This window comes from Henckelia pumila, chromosome 4 (genome assembly GCF_033568475.1).
Source record: "Henckelia pumila isolate YLH828 chromosome 4, ASM3356847v2, whole genome shotgun sequence".
Lineage (NCBI taxonomy): Eukaryota > Viridiplantae > Streptophyta > Magnoliopsida > Lamiales > Gesneriaceae > Henckelia > Henckelia pumila.
The window spans coordinates 65,698,114-65,717,943 of record NC_133123.1 but is presented as its reverse complement, the minus strand read 5'-3'; the positions used below and the strand labels follow the sequence as shown (position 1 = coordinate 65,717,943).

Sequence of the window (19,830 nt, the reverse complement as noted above, 5' to 3'; positions counted from 1 at the left end):
AAGCATCGACTCCTATATGTGTTGTAACTGTATCCAATCCCGACACCTGATGACCCCAATAGAGTCGGTAAACGAGTCAAAGCACAGTACTAGCATATAGAGTCTCAATGATGTTTCAAGTAGTAAGGACTAATGGTGTACAACCAAAACCGCGGACTTTATCCACTCGATAAGTGATAACCACTTGGAAAGTCCGGATAGGGTAGTTCGATCATTCATCATATGAATATTCATTTGTATGCTTCGAACATCTCTATGTTCCCTACCAATGAAACGTGGTACTCTGCATCGCAAATGCTAGTCTCAAACTCGAGCGATCCTTATCCTTATTAACGGATGGCTCAATCGACTAGGAACAGTTTAGAATATACAGTGACTATAAGATGTGTTTCATGATAGACATCCCCATGTTCTACCACATCTTACATACATTATAGTATATTCAAGATCTTTATCAAAACAACAATAGTATATCACAATATAACAATATGAAGAAAGATAAAGTCATTGCCATTAATAAAAGTGTAAATTATATTAAACAAAAGATTGTTTATACAAAGAGTCATCAAAGCCCTTAGCCACAAGTTGGCTCACCGGGCACCCACTCTTTCAATAATTATGATCGAATGATTTAAAAAATAACCAACAACAAGTCTGTAAATATGTATGGCATGTAAGAGACCATTGGTTTCTTAAGTGCAAGTCAAACTCTTAAACTGCACTTCTATATATTAGAGTTAATTGCAATATTAACATTTGGGATATATATCACTGTATCATTAATCAATCATCACAAGTCAGTATACATGATTCAAGTAACATACACACACACACACACACACACACACACACACACATATATATATATATATATATATATATATATATATATATATATATATATAGGATCAGAACTAAAGATATTAAATTAAGAGATAATTAGGAAAATCCCAAGTCATGATAGACCTAAGTATTACTAGCTATTTGATCAAGGCATACCTTACAACACGAATCAAGTTTTCATCCTCTTTCCTGGAAAAAAATTTTAATTTAGATAACATGTGAGTTAAGCTAAAATTAACCAAGAAAATGAAAACAAAAATTTTGAGCAAAACAATGACGGAAAGAAACATCACATGAAACACTATCACATGGAAATAGATGTTGAGGTGTGAGTTAAGCTAAAATTAACCAAGAAAATGAAAACAAAAATTTTGAGCAAAACAATGACGGAAAGAAACATCACATGAAACACTATCACATGGAAATAGATGCTGAGGTGTACTCCACAGATTTCCAACAAACACAAATGCAATCCTTTGCAAGAGGACATAAGAAAATCGAATGAAATCATGAATAAATAGAAGAAAGAAACATATCATCTTGAATTGAATTAAATCAGTCATACCTATTTTTGGCAAGGCACATAGACTTTCACCCATCTAAATTGATAAAATCTGGAGAGTTTCGTCTACGTATATTAACAATTGAAAAAACCTAAGGTACAAAATTTGTGAGTATTGTTTCACAAATCAAAGTAAACTAAATCTCACGATGCCGAAAGTGACAGTGATCGAGAACACGGCGGACTTCACTTCCCCTATTCCCATCGGCCCATATTCCTTCGACTGGAAAACTTTTCTCTAATTTTAACGACGCAAGGTTTAGAAGCATATAAACTTGGCATAGCTTGAGGATTTACACAGATTGATGGCGAGATTTACCCAGATTCATGGCAAGGATCCAGAAGTGACAGGAAAGAAAAACTAGAGAATGGAGATGAGAAAGCCCTTACTTGCTTGAACGGGAGAAAGAGATTAAAAAGTTAAAAAGAAACTAGTTCTTCCTATCCTATTACTTCAGCGTAAGAAATTATAAATTTAATTTGATAACTTTTTACTTCGTCAAATACAAAATCCGAAGTAAAATGTTACTTAAAATTTTAGTGAAGCCCGCGTTTTTCAATTGGCGAAGTCTAAGTAGATTTTTACTTCATTAATTTTATTACCGCAGTAAATAACTATGTATTACTTCGGCAATAGTGATTGCCGAAGTAAAAAATACCGAAGTCTTTTAAAACTTTTCTACTAGTGATATCTTAGTATATATCAAAAATTTGAATGGGCATGTCGAATATTTGATAGTTTTGGTGTCAACACAAAGAGATGAGAGTTTGTGTAAAAGTTTGAAAGATAATGTGTTGTGTACAAGAAAATTTGCTTTACTTGTAGATGGTGAGAATTATCAAAAATACTTGTGCAGTGTTCATGATAAATTTTATGCGAGCAAATATTTGTTTAAAGAAAATAAATTTTTCTTTAGATGTTCGTCATTGCATGATTTTCTTGATGAAAGGGTATGTGTCTTGAGATTGAAGTGTAATTTTGAGAGATCCAAAAGAATGAGTCTAATGGATGAATATTTGTTATTGTTACACGTGAAGAGATATGTTGAGTCGAGTTGTGAGTGACATAATGCATGTGAATTGTTTCTTATTCCTAGAAAACAATGGTTGTACTTAACTATGAACTTTGTGATGGTGTTAACTAGGTCTAAGAAGGGAAGGAATTTAGTGTATGTATTGCTAAATGGAATATTAGTCATGTTTTTGTATGCTAATGATGTTGAGGTGTTTAATTTGTGCATGAGAAATTTCGTGAATCTTGATATGGTTTTGAGTGAGCAAGGTACATTAATGCATGTGAAAAATAATTTTAAAGTTTCTAATTCTTTCATGGTTTTTGTAGATAATGGGCAAGATTTGAGGACAAATCTTTTTGAAGAAGGGGAGTCTGATATGAATCTAAAAAGCGCTCGAAGATTCATATTGTTCCAATATTTTCTCCGTGATTTACATTCGAGAGTTGAAGGGTTTGGAATTAATGGGAATCAAGTTGGAGAGCATGGGAGCCAAGTTGGAATGCATGGAGCTCGAGTTGGAGGACTAAAATTTTTCGGAGACATTAGAGACATCCAAATCCAATCTCCACCGTTCATAATGTAGTTTAGGATGTTATAAAGCTACACTTAAAATTTCAGCTTGATCCGATGGATAGAACTCGAGATGATTTTTGCAAGGAAATACGTTCAGTTTCAAACCAACTTCGGACCAGCCCAGGACCTAGGCACGGACCTAGGCACGGGATCCGTGCACCTGAAGCTCGTCATCGTCAATTTTACGCTCGAATCGCCGTGGGCACATGGACCTATGTTCGGACCCCTATCCAGGGTCCGGGCACACACAGTGCGGCATGTTTGTGCGTGTTTCGGCGGATTTGTGATATTTTTTGATATTATTCCTATTTTTGAGTCTTTTAAGCCTATTAGGAAACTTTTGGTGATATTTTTTGCATTATTTTGCGTTATCTTTTATTATTTTATTGTTGTATTATAAATACAACATATACATTCATTATTGAATAAGAACAATTATGATTTATTGAATTATTGATTTATATCAATTCTTAAAATTCTTTCTATAATTTTGCCAAAGCTTTGCTTTGTTTTTATCAAATCAAACTTATCAAAGTTTAACAACTTTGTGGCGTTTGTCGATTGATTATATTTGTGGATTGTCAGAAACAAGTTTTCTGAAGGTTCCGTTATGATTTATTGTTTATCCTCGTGATTATCTATTGCTAGTTTCGTTGTAAACTAGAGGTGGATATCCGAAAACTTACTTGTTCAAAAGATCGGGATAACATTAAAGAATTTTTTTGCTATTGAATTGAGGGTACGATTTTAATATAGTCGTGTTTGCCTTTCATGCATCCAAGATTCGCATCACTGGGTCGGAAGAATAAAGAAAGAAATGAGAATTTTCGAGCAGCATGTGCGCCCGCGCAAATCCATATGCGCGCTCACGTTGAAGTGTGAAGGCTGAGGGAAGGAAGTTTGAGGTCCATGCGCGCCCGCTCGTGTCCATTCACGCGCCCGCGCAAGTGATTAATTTCTGAAAAATACAAGTGCTAGTCTCATGCGCGCCCACGCCGTATCTACTGCGTGCCCACGCCATCGCGATATCAGACTTTCAATTATTTTGGGAAGGAAATTTGTGGATCTTTTTGGGATTTTCTTTGATGAATTGGAGGCACATATAAAATGATTTTTTAGGCACACACAAGGGAGGTAGCTGCCATATATCAGAAAATAATTCGTGAGAGTTTGATCGTGAATTTTGGAGAAGAAAATGAACAAGGATTGAGGAACATCAACGGAACAAATATGAAGATCGATCAACCGAACACGACATCGAATATTTGGATTTGTTATTTTTTTTTTTTTGAATTCTTTATTATTGAATTGATGTCTTGATTGTTGAACATGAATTGTTTTTATCAATTTTTGATTATGAACTAAACTCGTTTAGTCTAGAGGTTGACGTAGCTTGGTGTAGACTCTTCTACAACTCTTGATTTTATTGAATTGAATTCTCCTAGTTTAATTGTTTTTTTCTAGAATAGATTGTCTTTTAAATTAATTGATCACTAATTGAATTGTTATATTTATTTGAAATCATTGCTCAGGAGAGGGGATTTTGAATAGGACAATAAAAATTACATTGTTAATTGTTTATATAGCTCGGGAGAGTATATAACGTTAACGGAGCTTTTGAAAAGAACATTGTTTTTCATTTATCATTAAGCCTAGATTTTTAATAGAGATATTGAAATCGAATCTTATTTGATACAATTTATTTGTTGCTCGGGAGAGGGAAATAAAATATTTAAGTGTTCTTGGCTATTAATTGAATAGAATTCATGAAAATAATTTAATTAGGAGTATTTGTTGTCGAAACCAGATGAAATCAAAACCTCTAGACCATTATCTCTCATTGATATTTTTCTGAACTGAAGTGCTTGGTTTGCTGAAATTTCTGAATTTATTTAAGTTGAAAACCAAAACTAGCTCTTATTTAATTTTTGAATAAAGTTTGGATTATTTTAATTACAAGTACTAAATGATTGTCACATTACTTCTCGTGGGATCGACATTTTACTTACACTTTATTAAAATTTGACACCGTGCGCTTGCGGGCACAAAATTATGCAACTACATGAGATGAAGCCCCTCCGCAATGGCCACAAGTTCTGCTAGCACAACAGAATGGGGCCTATTAATTTTCTTCCCGAAAGCCAATATTGGTTGTCCTTCATGATCTCGAACCACTCCCCCTACTGCATAGCTATTGGAACCCTCATTGTAAGCTACATCGACGTCTAGCCTCTGATGGAACGCTGCTACTAGCTGGAAATAGGGTGGACTTTCAGGCCTCATGGTACTCACGTAGCATTGCCTCACTCCATTCCGCATTTACCACACCCACCAGTTATAAGAGATTATTAAATGTATAATGAGTTAATATTACTTTGTTATTATTTAAATTGACTTTGTAACTAATATCAAAATATAATTTGTATTTATATATGACATTATAATTTGTTTTGCTTCTACAAATCAAATAAAAAATATATAATTTCAAAAATAAAATATTTTATAGGCGCATATTATATCATATATTTATTGATGTATTATTGCATTTGGATATAAAACTTCTCTTTTAATAATATTAGTATTTCGTTGCACGCATTGCTTGCTCGTACATTTCGTTTTTTTAACGAAGAAAATAAATAATAAATTGTAAAATTAAAAAAAATAAAAATATAATGTTTTTATAAAAAAATATTCACAAAAAATATATATATCTTATAAAGTGAGTGTCATTTTTGTTAATAAAATAATATCAAAGGGCAAAAAGTGAGCTTTTAATGACTAGAAAAGATGAACAGTATAAAATGACTATTTTGCACAATAATTTTGGTTTTATTGAAAATTAAGTTAGAAGATAATGGTAATTTGTGAGTGACATTTTTGTAAATAAAATAATATCAAATGGCACAAAGTGAGCTTTTAATGGCTAAAAAAGAGGAACAGTATAAAATGACTATTTTGCCCAATAATTTTTATTTTATTGAAAATTAAGTTAGGAGATAATGTTAATTTCAAATCAAGTTTCACCAATTAATTTAAAAAAATTTAATTAGAGGGTCTCTACTTTAATAATATAGTAAGATATATATATATATATATATATATATTTCATATTTTGAAAAAAAAAATTCAAAATTTAAATATACGATAAATTTCAATTTTCATCCAAAAATTAGCATAAACAATAAAATTTTGAAACCGAAAATATTAAACATCCAATCAAATTATAAATTTGAAATATCCGATAAAATATCAGATTTTGAACAAAAAATTATCATATATATGTCATTAATGTAAATTTTCACACACATATGTAAAATTAACTGAAATTAAATTAATAATATTTCAGATAATTATTTTAAATTTTATTGATAATATTTATTGGTAAATTAAATATAAAAAATTGTAAAGAATAATCTAATTATTTATTACATATATTGTTATTTTTTGTTCAAATTTATAATTTATTGTTATTCAAAAAAAATTATAATTTATTGTATAGTTGGTAATTTTTCTTGATAATATTTATTATATTTACATTTGTGCAAATGTATTAATATTATTTTAAAGTCAATATACTCCCATAAATATATGATAAATATTTATGAATGTTATTATTTTTAAAAAAAATACATCAATTTTTTGATAAATAATAAGGAAACGATTGATAAAAAAATAAAAAATTAAATTAAATTTCAGAATTGATGTAGATATTTAAAGTTATTTTATATTCTCAAACTTCTTAATTTAAATTTTAATATAAATATGGAAAGTTTTGAAATTAATTTTAGATTTGGTAGGTGAATATTTAATGTTAAGAATTATTTTCTTTTATGGTATACATGTTTTAGAGGAAAACTACTATTTTTTTTTTTTGCTAAAAATTTGCTTATATATTTATATATATTTCAAATTTTGAACAAAGAATTTAAAATTTTTAAAAATATGATAAAGTTTCAAATTTTGATCCAAAAATTATAGTAAGAAATAAAATTTGAAACCGAAATATTAAACATAATCAGATTATAAATTTGAAATATCCAATAAATATCAGATATTGAACCGAAAATTATCATATATATGTCATGAGTGAAAATTCTTATACACACATATGTAAAATTAATTTAATTTAAATTAATAATATTTCAAATAATAATATTAAATTTTCTTGATAATATCTATATTTATTATGTTGATCATGCGTGCAAATGTATTAATATTATTTCAAAATAAATATAATCACATAAATGTAAGATAAATAATTATAAATGTTATTATTTTAAAAAAAAAATACATCAGTAATCAATAAATAATGAGGAAACAAATAATAAACCAAAAATAAAAAAATTAATGAACTTTCAGAATTGATGTAGATATTTAATATTTTTTGGATTTCTTAATTAAAAATTTTAATATGAATATGAAATTTTTGAAATTAATTAGATTTGGTATGTGAATATTTAATGTTAAAAACTATTTTCTTTTATGGTATACATGTTTTGGCGGGAAACTATTATTTTTTGGCAAAAACTCTGTTTATATATAGATATAGATATAGATTTAAATCAAAACTCTAAAACCCCAATTGTTCCATTAATCGAACATAAAATTATTTTAATGTTTTATTTATAAATTATTTCAAAATCTCCTATACAAAACCACATTTAAAAAAAAAACGAATGTCGTCCTAAAATTTTCCCACTTTTAGAAAAGAAAAACGTTTGGTGACAATTCTTGTTTTCAAAATGCATAAACGCCCAAAAATACGGAGACATGTTGAAAATTTCGAATATTAGTTACATTTACAGTCTTCTTGTCTACTTATTCAATATGTTTGAATAATAAAAAATAAAAATAATAATGAGTCATGTCCATTTGATGATTTACAAGGTCGATATATGTATATGACCAATAATTAGTGGTATTCCACTCTCTCCAATAACTAACATCTGAAGTTAAATTATTAAAGTAATTAAGAAGATAAGAGTTACAAAATAAGTAGGTTGACTATTTCATATATATATATATATGTGTGCGCGTAATATATATATATATATATATATATATATATATATATATATATATTTGCGTAATATATATATATATATTTGCGTTTTTTGGTGGAGAGAAACTTGGGCGCAAGCCTATGTGGCGCCCAAGTGTGTATTATTTTTTTTTAAATTGTCACGTCCTTTTTTTATTTCTCCTAACAGGCTTCCTCTTCTCAGATCCCTAAATACATGGCGATCCCATTTTCTCCTCTTCTCACGTCTGCAAATGAAATCCCCGATGCCGCCCATCTTCGCCGTGGAACGACCACATCTCCGCCGTCGCTAAGGTTCATATCCGTTTTTCTCTTATCACGTTTACAAAGTTTGTGATTTTCACGATCCCTCCACCGCCCATCATTTTTGTCCGAGACCGCCCAATCACGCCGTGAAGCGCAGATCCAACGACCGAATCTCACATCTGAAAATCGGGTATTTGGTTTTAAGATTAGTTCATATTTCTGTTGTGTGGGGCTCGTTTCTGGCGTACAGTTCTTGCACTGATTAGTTCATTTTTTCTTTTCTTGTTTTTGAAAGAACATTGCTCATCTTCGTTTTGCATTATTGTTTAAAAATTTCTGGGTGTGTTTGATTTGTTTGAATGCGATTTTGGGCATCCCTTTTCATGTTGTTTCCTCTTGAAATCAAGAGATTTTGTTTGGAATTGTTTTCGTTCTTCGTTTTCTTCTGAGAAACATGAACTATTTAATTCAGTTTCCTTGTTTTCTTTGTTGTTGGGTTATATTTGTGAAATTTATCAGGGTTTAGGCTTATGTTTTGTCTTCGTTTCCCAGTCAAAAGATGGAACTAGTGATCTTTTTTCAACCTTATTTAAAATTTGATTTTAATTTCGGTTCACTACATTGATTGTGTTTATAGATTGATTGTGTTTGTAAGTCATTATATATTATCAAATTCAATCTTATGAGAATTCATTGAATCTTTTGCAGGAGAGTTGAAAACAGAGATTCTTAATATTTCGAAATGGTGTGTTTTAATTTATTTTATGATATTGTATGTATAGTTCTAATATTTTATATATTCAAGATTATAAAATTGTTTGTGATTAATTTTTCATTCCAGGGAAGAACATACGTTGTATTCGTTGGACATGAGCCAGGTCTTTATGACACATGGGCAGAAGCAAGCGACCAAGTTATTGGATATAGGTATGCTGTCCACGACTCCTTCGACAGTAGAGAGGAAGCAGAAAAAGTTTATCATGCATATATGGTGAGAAAATCTGCATCTACTACATTCCGGAATACAAGAAACTAAAGTTCCCATGCAATTCCGAGTTCAAGGACTGGAGGACCGTTCCGGACTATAGGGAACCAAACTTCACATGCATCTTCCAGTAGTCCGGAAGGATGCTTGAGTTCCGGACTACTTGAAGATGCATGTGAAGTTTGGTTCCCTGTAGTTCGGAACGGTCCTTCAGTCCTTGAACTCGGAATTGCATGTGAACTTTGGTTTCTTGTATTCCGGAATGTAGTCGATGCAGATTTTCTCACCATATATGCATGATAAACTTTTTCTGCTTCCTCTTTACTGTCGAAGGAGTCGTGGACAGCATACCTATATCCAAGAACTTGGTCGCTTGCTTCTGCCCATGTGTCATAAAGACCTGGCCTATGTCCAACGAATACAACGTATGTTCTTCCCTGGAATGAAAAATTAATCACAAACAATTTTATAATCTTGAATATATAAAATATTAGAACTATACATACAATAAAATAAATTAAAACACACCATTTCGAAATATTAAGAATCTCTGTTTTCAACTCTCCTGCAAAAGATTCAATGAACTCTCATAAGATTGAATCTGATAATATATAATGACTTACAAACACAATCAATGTAGTGAACCGGAATTAAACTCAAATTTTAAATAAGGTTGAAAAAAGATCACTAATTCCATCTTTTGACTGGGACACGAAGATAAAACATAAGCCTAAACCCTGATAAATTCCACAAATATAACCCAACAACAAAGAAAACAAGGAAACTGAATTAAATAGTTCATGTTTCTCAGAAGGAAACGAAGAACGAAAACAATTCCAAACAAAATCTCTTGATTTCAAGAGGAAACAACGTGAAAAGGGATGTCCCAGAATCGCATTCAAACAAATCAAACACACCCAGAAATTTTTAAACAACAATAATGCAAAACGAAGATAAGCAATGTTCTTTCAAAAACAAGAAAAGAAAAAATGAACTAATCAGTGCAAGAACTGTACGCCAAAAACCCTCAAAAGAGCCCCACACAACAAAAATATGAACTAATCTTAAAACCAAATACCCGATTTTTAGATGTGAGATTCGGTGTTCGGATCTGCGCTTGTTCCACGGCGTGATTGGGCGGTCTCAGACAGAAATGATGGGCGGTGGAGGGATTGTGAAAATCGCAAAATTTGTAAACGTGATAAGAGAAAAACGGATATGAACCTTAGCGACGACGAAGATGTGGTCGTTCCATGACGGAGATGGGCGGCATTGGGGATTCCATTTGCAGACGTGAGAAGAGGAGAAAATGGGATCGCGGTGTATTTAGGGATCTAAGAAGAGGAAGCCTGTTAGGAGAAATAAAAAAAGGCAGCCCACGTGGCAATTTTAAAAAAAATGAATAAACACTTGGGCGCCACATAGGCTAGCGCCCAAGTAGGGGTGCAGGGGAACGCAACTATATATATATATATATATATATATATATATATATATATATATGAGATGTTCACGCGAACATCTGATTTTTATTTTCAGATGTTCGCGCAAACATCACGCAGACATACAAAATTCCTGCACACCAGTGTGCAGTGGATCATATATATATATGTGTGTGTGTGCTTACCTTCAAATTTCTGAAATCTTCAATTATCACATACGATCTTTCTTGTTTATGGACCCTTACAAATATATTAGATTGCAAAACACTCAGATTTTTATATTTATGAGTTAGCTTAAATTTTTTTGCTGAATCAACTCAAAAATAAAGATTAGAGTTTTAGCTCGTTTTATACAAAATTTATCACCCTAAGCATTATAAATGTTGAGACATTAGTTGATTATACATATTTGTCTCATGAAACGTTTGAATCAAGTTCTCATAAAATTTATAATCATTATATTATACATTTTCCATCGTCATATTTCACAAGTCAAACAATGTCTAATAAACTAAACTTGTACAATAACATACAAATGATACAAGTTTGTAAAATCATTCAATAAAATGTATTCATAAAGTGCATATCATCTTTAATTCATTAATTTTTTTAAAAAAAAAGAATATTTTTTTCAAAGAAAACTAGTTGTGATATATATTTAAATAAAATTTCAAAATCAATCATTAATCGAAAATAGTCCATCTTATTTTGCGGCTAACCAATGGGACGAGCCTGCTTGACAGGTACTTAGGCCCAACCAAGTTATAGGGCAGGGTCTACTATACACAGGCCGAATCGAACAGGCCCAACCAAGCACTACGACCCATTTACACAGAATGGGAAATAAAAAACCCTAACTAATATACGTCAGAACACAGAGTTGCGCCGCGCCCCCTCCCCCCTCCCCCACCGCTTAGCTGCCTCCCAACTCCCGCCGCTTCCAGCCTACAGATTTCCTTGACGATGGTGCGCCGCCGCCACCCTTCTCTATTTATACACGCACAAGCCATAAACACGCAGTAATCCAGTTTTTTATATGGGTTGATTTGGGTTTCTTTCGTTGCAGGCGCCGAAGAAGGAAAAGGCTCCCCCACCGTCATCCAAGCCGGCAAAGTCCGGCGGAGGAAAGCAGAAGAAGAAGGTGAATTTTTGTGTGGTTCTGCTTGAAGTAATGTGTGATTTTGTCTGAATGCTGTGGTGAATTGTGATTTGCAGAAGTGGAGCAAGGGAAAGCAAAAGGAAAAGGTGAACAACATGGTGATGTTCGATAAAGCAACCTACGACAAGCTGCTGTCCGAGGCGCCTAAGTACAAACTCATCACTCCTTCAGTTCTCTCAGATCGGCTTAGAGTAAGTTCATATACTCTCTACAGATGTTAACTTGTTTGAATGATCTAGAATTTTTTGTGTTTTTTTTATTATGCGGAATGGTATTTTTTAGATTGGGTTGATTTGTGTGACCACACTGCTTGGTGTACCATGAATTTCGATTAGTTTAGATTTCGTTCGGACATGTATTTTGAAAATATTTTTAGTGTTTTTACAAGTGAAAAAACTTGGTATGTGTTTGGGAAAAAAGTTTTATAGAATAAATGTACAAACACATATTTGGTCTTAAAACAACTTTTAAGTTTTTGAAAACTCTTTTATAAAAACGATTTATAAATACATGTGGGTTCCTTCACTTACTCTGTAATTCTGTCGTTGCCCACTTTATAGTGGTGATTTCATAAGTACTATTATGGAAATGAGGAGTATATAAAAGCTGTATTTGGTTTTATTTTTAGTTTTACATCCGGAAATGATACCGGTCATCTTATATTTCTGTATGATAAGCCATCTGGTTCAGCACTTATTCTTTGCACTAGAGTAAACTAGGTGCAGCCAGTGTTGATAGTTCCTTCCTGTTTTTCCTATGTTCTTGAATGTCTCTTGCGCTATCTTTTTTTGAATCTTTAATCCTTATGGAATGCGGTTGGACTTTCTGAAGCTTTATGTTCTGCTATATTCTTGACTTTAAGTGTATCATTTGGGAGTATTCAGCATTGTATTACCATCTGATGTCCCCACATTGGTGTTAGGTAGTATTTCACCAATTGATCCGGCTGATCTCAAAGTTTAGCCAACATGGTGTGGAGATTCTTCTTATGAACGTTAAAATTTTGTGAAAGCATTCAAGTTGTTTTTACTATTATTTCTCTGGACGCCAAAATCTTGCTGATTTGATGTGGAATATGTCTGAGTTTAATCATGTTTATGAACTTTTTTAGCTCTCATGTTGATTAGAAAAATTTGTTCTTGGTTATCATCGCATTCCCTGGTTTACTTAAATACCGTCAACTGGTCTTAACCTATCCACTGATATTTGTCTCGATCATCTATATATCCACAGATCAATGGATCACTTGCAAGAAAAGCAATCAAGGAACTGATGGCTCGAGGTTTGATCAGAATGGTGTCTGCTCACTCAAGCCAGCAGATATACACCAGAGCCACGAACACCTAGATGATGTTATTTTCTCTATCAGAGAGCTTAAAATGGGATTTTGCTAGTTTTGGACAATGTTTTTAATCTTGAATGATATTGAGCTCCAGGGGTTCTGTTGTTCCTTGACATTCACTAAACCTGGTTTATATATTCCGCATGTTTAATCTGATGGCATGTATTTCTTTTTCATTTCCACAAGCACGGTGTTAAACATATGTTTTTACTTCAATGATAGATCTTTACGTGGTTTACTGGCTCTGTCCACATCCAAATTTGGTTCCAACAGGTTGAAACATTATGCTACCCTGATGATATGAAAAGGGAGAGCGAAACTCAATGAGAAGTAAATGAAGTGTTAAGTAGCGATGAAGATAGAAATCGTCTCACATGTCTGAAGATGATTTTCCCATAGAAAACTTATAAGATCAAAATCCAAGTCCAGGTTAGAAAAAAAAAAAAAAAAGTGCCTTATGAGATGTTCATGGCATCCCTAAGATGAACTCTTGCAAAACCAAGAACCAAAAATAGAACAAACATTTTCAAACATCCTTTGTGTTCCAAATCGTTAAAGAACCCCTCTTTTCGAGTTGGCATGGTTGAAAATTCTTGATAGCCTTTCCCATCATTGCCATGGCTCTTACACTGGGTGACCGATCCTTCTGAAGATCCTCAAATGCCCAAATTAAACTTTGTGGCTCACTAACCACCATTGTGTAGGGCTTCTTTCTGGTAGATTTTGATCCATCACGCAGCCACCTTTGTATCCAAACATGTGAAGGCGATAAATCATTACCCAAGTTTTCCTTGGATAAGTTTATGCTCTTATCCAATGCCATTGATTCCTCACCATGATATGTCCTTAGAGTAGATTCTGATCTTGTGATGTCACTTCTACGAACTCTGCTGAAAACATTGTTCCTTTTTCTGCTAGAGTTTTCTGCTGGATTTACACTCTCTGTGCCTCGAGCAGAGGAGTGGCAGGAGCTCAGCTTAAGGCGTTTAACCCATCTGTAGCCTGGCTCAGCTATCGGAGAATTATCCATGCAGAGATTAGACTTAGAGGAGCTAGAATCTGAATTTGCTTCCATATGGAAGTCCTAGAAAATTCAATTATCAATATTGACATGTTAAGACCGCCTCACATATAACTACTGCACACAAAAAAAAATTGAAAATCATAAATAATAAAGAGCAAAAGGATGGAGCCTCCAAAAATATCATATACACACTAAATTTTGAACACACCAGGCAAGAAGGCCGATCACGTTTTCTACTGCATAAACTCAAAAGTTCAACAAACTTGTATCGCACATGGAAAACATCTTCCAGGGGTTAAATGTGATAGAGTCTAAACAATGTAAAAACACACAAGTGATCAACCTGTGGACTGAAGCAACAGGAAAATATAGCAGCCGATTAGACCCTCCTAGATTTTGCATGTGAGAATATTACTCTAGAATTAAGGGGGTGTATTCAATCCGGAGAATTATTGACTTTTATGGATTTTAGAAGTTTAAAGGTATTCAATCATGACTTTTATATACTCTATAGAAGTCTAGTGGTATTCAAAATAGACTTTTATAGAGTTTTAAAAGTCAAGTGGTATTCAACCTGGACTTTTAAAAACTCTATAAAAGTCTAGTGTTATTCAAAATGTCAATTAACTTTTAATAACTCCATGAAAATCATGGACATACAAACATTAATGCTTAAGGTACAACTATATTTTGTAAAAAAAAGTCTTTGGTATAACCCAAAGATTTGGATGGATTTCTCATAATTTCCTTTTCTTTCTCACATTTCTTCACTCCTCACTATCTCACTCCTCTCTATCTCACTCTCTCTCATATTCAAAATGAATCTCCTCTCTATCTCACTCTCTCCATATTCAAAATGAATTATATATTTGTTCTTTTTTCTAAAATCAAAATAAAAAATATTATTTAAATATTTGAAATTTTCAAAATATTTTGTGCTTTTTAAATTATGATTTATACCAATAATTATAATAGTTAATGATAATAATATATGATTCAAAAAATTATAATATGATTTAATTTAAATATTTGATTAGTTGATAACATACACGATAAAAAATAAAAATTGACAAATAATTTTTTATGATATAATTGATAAAATAATTTATAATTTATCATATGTTTTTTTTTAAAAAAAATAACTTTACACAATCGCAATTTTTTTAGTTTATAATTTTGTTACGTTAATATATATATATATATATATATATACATTTAAAATAAATGAAATCCATTTTCATCAATAAATTAAAAAAATATTTCAAATAAATTTATTATTTATGTCAAATAATTATTATTTCAAAGGAAAAAAAAAAAGAAAAATAATAAGATATATTAAAGATACAAATTCATGTAATTGTATGAAAAGCTTACAAATCTCTATAAAAGTCCTTCAAAAGTCTACAAAGAATCCATGCAAATCTGTTTGTAAATCCGTGAAATTCTATAAAAGTTAATAAAAATCCATCAACTCCACAAAAGTCTATCATTTTAAAAAGTCACTGAAAGTCATTAAAACTCTGGATTGAATACACCCCATAAGAGACAGACGGTGATGAATTTTTAAGAAACTAGAAAGCGAAGAAAAAAAAAATAGAAATGGCCTTAGAACATAAACTTGTAAGTGGGAACTGAAAATTTTCCAACCGAGGTTGAGGCAAATGCAATAATTAAGGAATTCAACATTGATGGAATTAGTGCATTGGTGCATATTGTATAGCCTGCCAACAGGCTTGCACATGTAAACCTTTGATTAAACTGGAGATTTTAGGACACTACTTAGCAAGGTATTCAACAGTAGGAAAACCATGTTGACGGAGAATTGAGTTGTAAGCATAGTTTAAAATTACAGGCATAGCCACATTACCTTATCTGATGAGGCAGAAGGGCCACCTACAACAGAAAATGCAGAATGGCTCAGAATTTCACAGAATTGTGTGCAAAAAAAAAAAAAACAAAAAAAAAGGGTGTGCAACTCTCAAGAATTATACAGAGATCAAAGCACAGTCACCAATCCTCAAAATGAATATCACGAAAATGTTCCATCTTTCAGTAAGAAATCAAGGGGAAAAAATTGCATAACCAATGCCAACGATCCTGACGCTTAACACAAACCTAAAAGCGGGTCAATTTCAGCTGATGATACTTTGTTTGAGGTAACTTTAAAAGTCTTGTTGTCTCTAGCATTTCCTATCCCTTCACTATCAGCTGAACGAGTTAGAGATTCGAGTATTACTTCCTGCATACCTTGACCGGGAAATGGTGATAGTCTATGCAGATCACTGGGTATATTTTGATTTATTTTAGTACTCACTCTTCTAGTAGTAAGTATATCACATTCATTCGACAGACTCGCACCAAAATTCACTGTGATGAAAAGAATGTTAGATGTCCGAGAAAACCCGCCTTCTAAAGAATCCAAAGTGGTGCTTTTTTTCATTGTTTCCACATCATGAACGCAAAGAGGCAATTTATGCACAGAGTAACATTCAAAACATGATTGCTCTGATCCAGTTTTCGCTGAAGCTATGTACTGACTGGGAGATGGTCTGTGACACAAAAGTTTTTGCGCCTTTCGGAAGTGATGATCACGCACGGAAGGAGTATAAAACACAAGGGATGTATTGCTCTCCCTAAAACTATCGTTCAGGGATATATTTGATTGTGATTCGCAGTTCTTTTTTTGGCCAGAATCAAAATCTGTAGGTTGGCTAAGAGTATTCGAACCTTTATGCGGTAGTATCCTCAAGTTAGCATGATCCAACCGATTGTGCTTTGAAGTAACTGCATCAAGAAAATGACATCCTCTGAATGAAGTATCATTGTCAGCCACAGCCGGAATAGCATGGAGCACAGGCTGAAGTTGAATGCCATTCTTCAGGTAAATAGCTTCACCACACTCAAACTTGTGACCTGTCTCAAATGCTGATGCTCCCATATCCTCGAAAAGGTATCTGCAGGAACTCTCATTTCTTAAGCTGCTTTCCGTACTGGGTCTCGGACCACCATTCACTAATTCAGAAGTCACAGTTTCAATCATTCCAAGTCCCTTAAAGGACCTCGATGTCGCCAGTATATCCTTGGTAATGCAGTTGAGATCATTAACAGAGGCGTCGGACGAGTGATTGATTGATTCTCCTGTCCTGTTACAACTTGTTCTCATCCAACGAGACATCCAAGAGGATTGATAAGATAAAGTTTGCTTCCCTCTATTGGAGTCATGAACTAAGTGAGCCATTTATGTAATCAGTTACTTGCAAGTCTACCCTCAGAATTTCATGTATATCCACTTGCCCCTGAAAAATAAAAAAAGAGATTTTAATTTTTGCACTAATAAATCTCATCGTCTGACAAGTTGATTTCGTGAAACATACCTATGAAAAAATTATCACTTTCTATGCAAGAAGCGTTACTTTTCCGTCTATATCTGAACAAGCTAGACCTCCATCAAAATCAAAACTAAAACTTTTGAAAGCTCCACCGATTTTCCCTTCAAACACATTGTTTCACATTTTCACACAATCATTCCACACAAATTTACTAATTTAAAACTGATAATAGAAACAGTTCAAATTATAATACCGCAAAAAGCCAAACCACAGACACAAACAAAAATAACTCAGTAAATAATGAGAAAAAAAAAAACACACACACACACACACATATTTTTACAAATCAAATAAAACTCCTGCTTCTCCATTTAAAGATCTAAACTGAAATTTGTTATTTAAAAAAAAAACGAAAAAAAAATAAACAAACAATAGAAAGACGAAAACGTTCGGAGACAATAAACACAAAATGTTCACAAGTAATCAATTCAAGCATATATTTCAACTTCAAAAAATTAGCACTGCGACTGCTGACCTCTGACTTAACCTTCGAATTCACTCCGAAAAAGCAAAATAATTGATCCTGGGTTCAGAGAAATATACATACACAAGCAAGCTTGTAAGTATATATTATGACAGATGGAGTAGAATATGTTGGTGAGAGGGTACGTAGTGATGGGGGTATGCTATGTATTTATATCACGGGAGTGAGTGAAAAAGTGAGTGAGAGTTTGATAATCACTCCGTCCAAACAGTGGAAAAAACTATTAAAAAATTATACTAAATATGATATATCACAAAAGGGGTTGAGTAGACGTTATTTGCAAGGTAGTACTCTGTGAATGACGTGGCGGTTTATGATTGGTTAAAATCAGTGGGGCCCACATGGAACCCACTAATTTTGACCAATCATGGGGTTACACATCACCCGCAGGGTAGTGCCCTGCGGGCGACATGTACTAAACCCACAAAAGGATTGACCCGAAGGGATCCCATCCCACATGAGTCAGACGCACATTGACTTATGAGGGAGTTAAATCGAGGGATGTGCACGAGTAGGCAGGGATTTGAGGGAAGGAACAACATGGTCCAACCCCCAGAGCATACCTCAAATATTTCAATGAGGAATATGTTTCACATGAGGATCGAACCCGCAATGCTGGGAAATTTCTTCTCACGTTATCTCAGGTCTTACTAGGTCAAAAGGAATATATTCTAAAAGTTTTTCGAAACCAAAAAATATTGATATAAAACGATTTGAATTCAGATGTTCACATAAAGATTTGGATAATGCTAAAGGTACAACAAATATCGTGTACAACGATATTTACAACAATTATATCATGATATTTGTTATTTTATCGCGAGATTTTGTATTCAATTTATCGTGAGATTTTGATATATTTAATTTTTGCATTGTGTTGTAAGATTTTTGTACATATAGCATTACTCTAAAGATTTTTGTATAAAAATATATCTTAAGTGGCATTTATAGAGAACCGGGATTCCATGGAGTAACAATGAGACGTGTGTTTGGTAATAGGAAATCAGGTTATACAACGGTTCTTGAAGTAAGAATGCTACACATACAAATTCATTAAAAAAAATTGTTAGTGTATGATCAATTTTGTGAGACAAATCTTTCATCCGACTCGACTCATGAATATTAATTTTTAATTCAAAAAATATTACTTGTTCCATTAGTCATTGCGTATATAAATTAGGTCGCTCTATTAAAAATATTGATCCATAAAATCGTCTCACAAAAATCGTGCTCATATAAATTTAAATAGTTCGATGTTATATTAACGAGTCAAATCAATTATCATATGTTACTCAAATAGTCAAATTTAATGTTTAACAATATATTTGATTAATTATGTATAATCTTTGATTCATTCCATGTTTGGCTAAATTCTTAAAAAAAATATTATAAGCTTAAAATAATAATGTCATTCGTATTTGTTAATTTATTTTTTATATTATAGAAAATAATAAAAATGGATTTTACGAAGAAAGCAATAAAGTAGGGGTGTTAATCGGCTGGTTTGGTTCGATTTTCAATTTTTCTAGTTTTTGTTTTTAAAAATATATAATCTGATATCCGAACCGTTTTCTTTCAGTTCGGTTTTCTACTAAATTGATTCGGTTATTTCGATAGGTTATTTCGGTTTTGATATCATTATTTTAATTAATATTATAAATATATTTTAAAATATAATATGTTATCTTTTAAATGATTTATTTATAAAACTTTTAATTCAAAGT

The 19,830-nt window shown here is 32.3% G+C and overlaps 2 protein-coding genes across 4 annotated transcripts; one reads left to right on the top strand and one right to left on the bottom strand.

Moving 5' to 3' along the window:
* Positions 1 to 11,525: 11,525 nt before the first annotated feature.
* On the top strand, positions 11,526 to 13,447 carry LOC140865677 (small ribosomal subunit protein eS25). The gene is made up of 4 exons (XM_073270394.1): positions 11,526 to 11,674; positions 11,775 to 11,849; positions 11,924 to 12,058; positions 13,101 to 13,447. Exons 1-4 carry the CDS (start codon positions 11,672 to 11,674, stop codon positions 13,212 to 13,214), a joined length of 327 nt encoding a protein of 108 aa, XP_073126495.1. The 5' UTR covers positions 11,526 to 11,671; the 3' UTR covers positions 13,215 to 13,447.
* A 146-nt stretch (positions 13,448 to 13,593) lies between these two features.
* Positions 13,594 to 18,218, bottom strand: LOC140865466 (uncharacterized). Of its 3 annotated transcripts, XM_073270121.1 has the most exons (4): positions 18,098 to 18,218; positions 16,961 to 17,529; positions 16,101 to 16,126; positions 13,594 to 14,293 (listed from the first exon to the last, which is right to left on the bottom strand). In XM_073270121.1, the coding sequence occupies exons 2-4, from the start codon at positions 17,469 to 17,471 to the stop codon at positions 13,736 to 13,738; spliced, it is 1,095 nt and encodes a 364-aa protein (XP_073126222.1). In that variant the 5' UTR covers positions 17,472 to 17,529; positions 18,098 to 18,218; the 3' UTR covers positions 13,594 to 13,735. The 3 variants fall into 3 exon arrangements, 2 of the variants coding, with proteins under 2 accessions (XP_073126222.1, XP_073126221.1); XR_012144596.1 differs by having other exon boundaries at positions 14,174 to 14,293; positions 16,101 to 17,529; XM_073270120.1 differs by lacking the exon at positions 13,594 to 14,293 and adding an exon at positions 17,608 to 17,723 and having other exon boundaries at positions 15,779 to 17,529; positions 18,098 to 18,207.
* Between the last annotated feature and the right edge of the window lie 1,612 nt (positions 18,219 to 19,830).